At 45.2% G+C, this 8284-nt stretch overlaps 1 protein-coding gene across 1 annotated transcript in view; it reads right to left on the reverse strand.

Annotated features, from left to right (window-relative positions):
- BVES (blood vessel epicardial substance) overlaps positions 1-1324 on the reverse strand; it is a 34445-nt gene extending 33121 nt beyond the window's left edge. The window contains exon 1 of the mRNA XM_040983116.1: positions 1091-1324. Within this exon, the coding sequence (XP_040839050.1) occupies positions 1091-1316 (226 nt within the window). The 5' untranslated portion in view covers positions 1317-1324. The remainder of the gene's footprint in view (positions 1-1090) is intronic.
- Between the last annotated feature and the right edge of the window lie 6960 nt (positions 1325-8284).

Below are 8284 nucleotides of genomic sequence, written 5' to 3' on the forward strand. Positions count from 1 at the left end.
GACGTAATTTAAAATATTATAACTTAAAAGGGAGAGGGTGACATAATTGAATGACTAAAAGAAGCAGGATTTTTAAGTCCTGGGGTGGCCAATTGTTTTCTCCATTTTAATATTTAGTAGATCATTATACATGTTTAGGCCTCACTTTTTGCATATATAGAATAGAGAGTTAGCTTAGGCTATCGTTTTGGTATATTTCTCCTCTAAAGCAATGTCCTGAAATTCATGATTGGGACAGGCATTTTGCTTAGTGGCTAAGTTGTTTCTTGGGATGGCCACATGTTGGTCCTGGTTCCATTCTGCTTGCTTTCAGCTCCTACAGGTGTCAAGGATGGAGACTGCTTTCTTCCGTCTTTGTCTAACACACTACAGGGGTACAAAAATGTATCCAGTAAATGGGTCAAGAATGAAATAATCAGAGCAATCTCACGAGAATTACTGGCTGTAACAACAGACTCAGTCATTTTAGTATTTTGATGTGAATCAATTTAACTTTTTTCATTAAGGTGACTGGGGCCAAAAATAGTGTTTTGCTTGAACTACTGTGCATGGGAATTATTTTGCTTCCCCATGTTCCTTACTGCCCACAGCAGTACTGGCCTTTCAAATTAATAGTTAGGTCAATTTAGTGCTTATTGTGTGCCAGATACTGTTCTAAATTAGATCTCTCTCTCTCTCTTTCTCTCTCTCCCCCTCTCTCTCTCACACACACACATTTAATCATCACAACAGCACTACGAGATCCTATTATTTACCCCTTCTCTGACATGTGTGGAATACAAAGGTAGAAACTTTAAATCCCTTGCCCAAGTTACACAGTTAGGTAAGGAGAAGAATGAGGATTCAAACCACAAAGTCTGGCTTTGAAAGTCCTCACTCTTGCACCCAGATCTTTTGATATGTGGGAAATCTGAACCACATATGAAAACACATAACATTTCACCTAACAAAAGCAAACAAGAAACAGGATCTAAGTCACTAGGTAGACTGCCAACACAGTGACAAGGCCATGTTTTGTTTTTTTGATATGCGATAGGCCTGAAGGCCTGGCACGAAGCCCATCCACTGCCAGTTCCAGAAGGTATCTTACCTATGGTCATCATTCCCCTAAGAAGTATCATATGAAGGTGAAGTGTGGTTGGAATAACCAATCCAATTGCAAAACAGATGTTTGCTACATGAAAAACCAGATGATGTATCTCTCTCCAGTTTTCACAAGTGGTGATATTGGAAGGCACGGGTATGATATTTTCAAACTCAGATGTAAAACCTTCTGTAGCCCATTCTGCCAATGGGCTGGACTCTGTATAGTTCATCTTGACAAGTCCTTTTTAAAAACAAATCAACAAAAGAACAGTTATAAAAATGGCAACTGTGTCTTCTTACCTCTATTGGTTTTACACCAAAATCATTCTTGTACATTAAGTGCTCATAAATAGACTTCTTTAGCACATAGAAATTAAGTATATTTGGTGTCACATCCCAGCTCTGCAGATATTAAATGTACTCATTTCCTTATCTATTTAATAATGGTAATACTTCATCGACCTTACAACCAAATGATATTAAATATAAGGCAAAAGATTTGTATGATCTGAAGCGAAACCAGAGTACATAATCAAATGATATTAGATATATAAAAAGCACTTAGCATAGTACAATTGTTCCCTGACATAAATATGTATATATAAGAGCACGAAGGCACAGAAATGAAATGAAAATAAAATTGTTTGGATGCAAAATATATTTTTACTAATCTGCGTTTTTATGAATTTTTTGAAGATCTCACACATACATAAATTTCGAAAATTTTTCCACCAAAATAGACTTATCTTCTAATAATATTTTCCATAAAGTGATTGAAGTTCTACAGACTTGGATGTGGTAGACAGGAAGAGGTAATTAATTCGTCTAAAAGGCAGTCAGTAACAATGGGTTATCAATCAAAAGCACAGCAATCGCCAAGTTAGCATAGTCTTCCATCATATTCCTACTGGCAACCGCTGGATTGGAGCATAAGAATAATTACTGGAAAAGTGAAGTTTTGAATACTTCCAAAGAAATTCATACTCTAGTAGTTACTATTTAAAAATGTTAAGCTATTTATTTGTTAATTTACTGGAATGGCAGAATGACAAAGAGGGAGAAAGAATTTCTATGTTGTGGTTCACTCCTCAAACGCTTGCAAAGGCCAGTATTGGCCAGCTTGATGCCAGGAGCCTTGAACTCAAGCCAGAGCTCCTGCGTGGGTGGCAGGAACCCACAGCAAGCACATTTCATAGATCACTGCTTCTTACACTTGCTTACGTAAAACCTGCAGCAAGAAGCCTTGTTTTCTATCTATACTGCCTGTCGTCAAGTTCCAGTCCCTAAAAAAGGTCTTCCTACTTTTGATTATATAAATTGGATCTTTGGTGGAAACACTGTAGATTTACAGAGTATGCCAGTTATTCTGTTTCAGAAGAAATGTCACAAATGAAGATTCAAAATGTTTTGAAATTTAATTTAGAAACCGTTTCTTATTTCAATAAGAAAATAAGCTTATTTTAATTAAACTTATTTCAAAGTAAGTTTAGGCAATTGACCTTACTTTACTGTTCATTGTGTTCAACATGGGAATGGTTTTAGATTATAGAATAATTGGTGCAGGGTACACATTTTGAAAGGCTGTTATCAAATATGCAAGGATTTCCCTTCTCTTCAGATCACAAAAATACACAAATTCAACAAAATACAAATGCAATGACCAAGTCAATTAAAGACCTCTTTACAGAATTCTAAAAGAACCGCAAAGTGTAACAGTAATGGTTGATTTATATATTGTTTTGCTGCAAAAAGGAAAGAAGCATAAACATTCAACTGCTGTTCAAATGTTTGAATCCACAAACTTACTGGGATGGGAGGAACCATTATTTTAATAACTCCATTTGAGGTCAAACCCAAATTACCCTCTCCCCCCACCCTTCCCATTTCTGCAAGATGCAGAAAGCTAATGAGCATCCTTGGTCTCTTTAAATCAATGTCAGCTACCCATAGCATCCCCTAAAACCTCTGCGGCTCTTGGGGTCTGCCTGCACTTGGGCTCTCCTTATTTAAGAGGCAGGCACACACATTATTCACCTGTGTACTTCCAAGCCGCCCCTGAGGCAGAGAAGGCAGTCATAGGACACGGATACAAGCTTGACAGCAGCTGGCAAAGCACTTTCCAGACCCCAAGGGCAAACACAGGAGGACCTGGCCACACCGAGCCAGAGTCTAGCTCTTTATCACAAGTCACCAGGGAGCCACATTAGCCTGGCAAAGTCACTTCTCCCCAGGCCTGATTTTGTCTTGGAACAGAAGTAGCTGGACTACAGGGTCTTAAAATCTGCCCAAGTTTTCACGGCCTTAGTACGTGTTTACATAGTGACTGCTCGATGCATCTCACCTCCTATCCCACTGATGACACCTGCGCTGTCTGCTAAACGCTGCAGCTCACTTCCAGGTTTACAGAAGTTGTTTAAGATGCCATTAAAAGTAACACATTTTGGTCCAAGGGGGTGGGAGGGAAGATAGGAAAAATTAACCATCTGCTAATCTAAGTGGCAGAAAATAGTAATAAAAAGATGCGATTATATTATGGCAATACACCTTAATATATGTAATTATATATTATATACATAATTGGCAATACATATTGGTCAAATTTAACCAGTTTTAACTGATTAGCAAAAGGATTTCTGTGGTTCACACTGAATTACCCTTCTGCAGAGAATGATTGTATCTAAGGAAAGTTAAACTTCAGTAAATCAGTAAACTTTCAGATGAATTTTTACCAAACCAAGAGAAATTTTCTCAGCAGATCCTCAAGGCCTGGTTCCTTAAATTACGTGTTCTAGTGCAATCCTGTTAGGTGTTGCTGAGCTAAACAGCTAAATGGTGAAAGTAACACCAAACACCAAGTCACCAAGTCACAAACAAGAAGCTAACACATCCAGGAGTAAAAACTCGTGCTCGCAGACTTAATTCATCCCGCAATCTTGCACATCGGTAAATGGCATTATGTGAGTCTTTTCGCACTTACGCTATGAAGTAGGCCATTTCTGGGCTCGTCTGGCCAAACATGAGACTCAGGAAGGAGGGCTCCAGTGGGGGGCGAGGACTAGAAGTACCCAGCCCTCTGCGCGTTCCCCCAGCCCCAGAGGTCCCGCTCACCTTGCTCCCAGTCAGTGGCTCTCCTTGACAGGAGCCCTCACATGCAGTGAGCACTGAGGGATCTGACCTGTACAGGGCTGAGCCCCACCTCGGACCCGGGGGCGGACGACACGGGGTGCCCCGCCGTGCGCACCCGGTGCGGGACACGCCTGCACTTTGGGGACCGGGAGTCGCGGTGGCCCGAAGCCCGGCAGACAGGAGAGCGGAGCTCATCAAAGAGCTTGCCCAGCGTACAGCGCGGGAGCCGGGGGCACTCGGTGAGGACGAGCTCCCGAGGACACCGGCACTGTCCGACACCGTAGGGTCTGCAGCCGCGGAGCCCGGGGAGCCGGGGCAAGGGCGGCTTCCAAGGACAGGGCGCCCACCGAGGGCGCGGCCGGCGAGCAAGGGCAGAGCGCGGAGACGAGGCCGCTGCGAGCGGGGCCGCCAAAGTTGCTCCAGCGGAGCCAGATCCAACTTTCGCTTCCCGATTTATCCCTGGGAGGCTGCGAGGAGCCCGGGGCGCGGGCAGGAGCAGCACAAGGCAGCTGCGCCTCGAGCTCCTTACCTGGCTTGTTCCCGGCACCGAGCCTGGGCTCAAATGGCCAAAGTTTGAAGCGCCCGCGGCGGGGCACGAGCCACCGGGGCTACGGGCGCCGCGGCTCGACGGGCACAGCGGCTCGACGGGCGCCCGACGCGCGATCCTCGGGCGGCGGGCGGGTCCGGAGGCTCGGCGGCCGGGGCTGGGTCCTTGCGTCCTCAGCGGCTTTGACTAAAATAGGCATCGCCGCGGCGGCGGCGGCCGGGCAGGGGCCGCACCGCGCACGCGCCCGCCGCCCCGGCGCCCCCCGGAGGGCGGAGCCCGCTCCTCCCGCGGCGCCTCAGCACACCCCGGCGGGCAGTTCGAAACGCCCGCTGATTTTTTTTTTTTTAATTTTTCTTTTTTTTTTTTTTTTTGCCCCGGTTCCTCAGCGCCTCTGGAGTCTGCCCTTGTTTGGGCATGACTGGAGGGCGGGAGGCCTGGTGGGGCCTGCGGCGTTGGTCGCACGCCCCTCAGCGTGAAGGCGACGAGCACCAGCGGCCTCCTGCTGCGCTCCCCTCAGCCGTGAGCGGCTAAGGCGACCCGGCCCCTCGGAGGGAAGGGCGCGGAGAGCGCGCCACTCCCGAGTCCGGGCCCGGCTGCCCAGGCCGGACGTTGGGTCCGCTGGGGACGCGGGACGCCGCCGTCGGGGAGCCGCCAGGGGCCGGTCCTGCCGCTGCTGCCGCCTTGCGGGACAGGCCTGACCAAACGCCACTGTTTCAAAGCCGGGCGCTAAACAGGGATGAACGCTCCCTGTATAGTCACTGGAATGTGCCGCTTTAATTCGGTACACAGGGACTCTAAATTCTAAGGGAAAAAAAAAAGATACATGAGGAAGGCAGTTGTCAGACAAAGGAGTTTGTTTTATTAGAGAGAGCTTCGGCACGCCCCCCCTCCACCAGCCCCACGCAGAAGAGGGGTACGTTTAGGTGGGTATCCAGTTTCCACCGTGGCATCTCATTTGCTATGAGTACTATAGGATGAGGTTGTTCCTGACTGCCCGAAGGGATGTAAGCAGAAAGACTCCCACGGAGAGTATAAAGGTACATCATGAAGTCAGTACCTGCAGGTGCACAGACCAAGTTTATCCAGTGGGTGTACGCGGCAGCCTGGCGGGTGCACCGTGAGTGCCGCAGAACACAGATCCTGCCCCGCCAGCTTGCTATGTGATGTGGGGGAGTTCCTGATTCTTGCTGTAGCTTTGTAGCATAAAGATGTTGATCGCCTCTGTATCGCATGGGATTGTTTTGTGGACTAAATGGTGATAATACCCGTTAAGGACTTAGCATGGTGCTTGAGGCACTATTCTGTGTGTGGGAATGTGTATTATATTTTGCAAATCTCTACCTCTTCTCAAAGTTGCTAAGATTGCTAAGATTAGTTTTCAGGGCCACTTTTTCAGACCCCGTTTCTTTCTAGAAAGCCTGCTGAACATTTTGGTGGCTACCACAACATATGTTTTAAGGTGTAGGTTTAAGAGACAGAAAGATTTTTGAAAAGTTCATGGAGGGGCCAGTGCTGTGTGAGCATTAAGGCTGCAGGTGCGGTGCTTGTGCCTTAATGGGTCCAGTCCTAGCTATGCTACGGATCAACTTCCCTGCTAATGTGCCTGGGAAAGCAGTAACCAACTGCCTGGGTCCTCTGTTCCCTCATGGGTGGACTCAGCTCCAGCTGTTTGGGGCCATTTGAACAGTGAACCAGTGAGTGGAAGATTTCTCTCTCTCTCTCTCTCTCTCTCCTTCCTTCTCTGTGTAACTCTGCCTTTCAAAGAAATGAATAAGTATAACTTTTTTTTCATAGAAAATGCATACTATGAAAAAATCATTCACAGATTTATGCACCAAGATAAACTTACCTTTTCATTCCAATTCTGCAAGCTTTTTCAGAACACTGTTCTTGTTCCTAAACGATCACAGAGAACTCGTTGCATGATTGTTCATTGGAAAGTGACAAAACAAACCCTGGAAGTAATCTTGAGTTCTTACCCGGTGTATCCCATCTTGTTTTAAGGCGCCATTACAGATAACTTTTTCAAAGACCGTGGAATTATAATATCTGTTGGTTTTTTCCTATAGGAAAAAGGTCAGCAAACTGTAATCCTAAGGCCTATTTTTTTCAATACAGCCTGAGAGATTTTGCATTAACAGTTGAAAAAATCAGAACAATATTTCATGATATGTGAAAATTACATGGAATTCAAATGTAGTGCTTCACAAAGTTTTATTGGAACCCAGGAATAGTCATTTTTTTTTTTTGCTGTTGTTGTATTAAAGATTTATTTATTTTTATTTGAAAAGCAGATTTAGAGAGAGGAGAGACAGAAAGATCTGCCGTCCTCTGGTTCACTCCCCATATGACTGCAATGGCTGAAGCTGAGCCCATGCAAAGCCAGGATTCAGGGGCTGCTTCCAGGTCTCTCACAAAGGTGCAGTTTCCCAAGGCTTTGGGCCATCCTCCTCTGCTTTCCCAGGCCATAAGCAGGGAGCTAGATGGAGGAAGTGGAGCAGCTGGGACACAAACTAGCGCCAATGTGGGGTCCTGGTGCTTGCAAGGCAAGAATTTAGCCATTGAACCATGGCGCTGAGCCTTTGGGACTGCTTTTGTGATACAAAGGCAGCAGTGACAGAACTAAGAGGCCTAAATATTCGCCATCAGGGTTTTTGCAGAATGAATTTACTGACCCCAACACTGAGTATATTTTGAGCCTTAAAACAGACTGTTTTAAATGACGTGGTGGCATGAAGTTATTGAATCCTCACAAGGGATCTATGAAGAAGTATTTAATTATTACTACCTCTTTTATAGATGAGGAACTGAAACAACAGAGAGGTTGTGCAATCTGTCCCAGAGTCACACAGCAAGGGAGAAGCTGACCTGGAAGAAGAACCATGCAGTCTGGTTCCAGAAACTTCTCCCTCATCCGCCAGAAGCCTGAACGTTGCCATCTTTTCCTTGCACCTCCTGCCTCCATGTTGTCTCCAAAAGTAAGCTGCAAAAAATGTGGTGGTGAGTGTAGTATTTGTTTGCCTTCTTTTGCCTTCTTCCTGCTTCTTTTTAATTAGCTTATTAATTAGGTTGCTTCCTGTTTCTTCTAACTTTTGATCATCCTCCTCGTTTTGCTGCTAATTTCTCTACAACAGCTATAATAACTTCTATAATTTGAAAATATATTTGTGACAGAGTAGTACCAGCCCGTGGCTTTGGTGGACTAGAAAGTGAACCTGCAAAGGTGTGGTTATATAGCTACATTGATTCCTCACATCTCAGGATATGTTCTCTGTGGGCATTTGCACATCATATACACATTGCATGACTTTATGAAAAGAGAACTGACTTAGATATCATAAGACTTGGGTTCTAAAGTCTTTATTTATTTGCTTAAGTTTTTTTGAAAGGCAGATTTAACACAGAGAGTAGAGACAAAGGAAGAGATCTTCTATCTGCTGGTTCACTTCTCCAAATGGCTAATTCTCCAACTTTAAGCCTCAGCATCCCATAGAGGTGGCAGTTCCTGAACTGGCAGCTCCACTT

This window comes from Ochotona curzoniae, unplaced genomic scaffold (assembly GCF_017591425.1).
Source record: "Ochotona curzoniae isolate NIBS_2020 unplaced genomic scaffold, NIBS_Ocur_1.0 contig_3819, whole genome shotgun sequence".
Taxonomy (NCBI): domain Eukaryota; kingdom Metazoa; phylum Chordata; class Mammalia; order Lagomorpha; family Ochotonidae; genus Ochotona; species Ochotona curzoniae.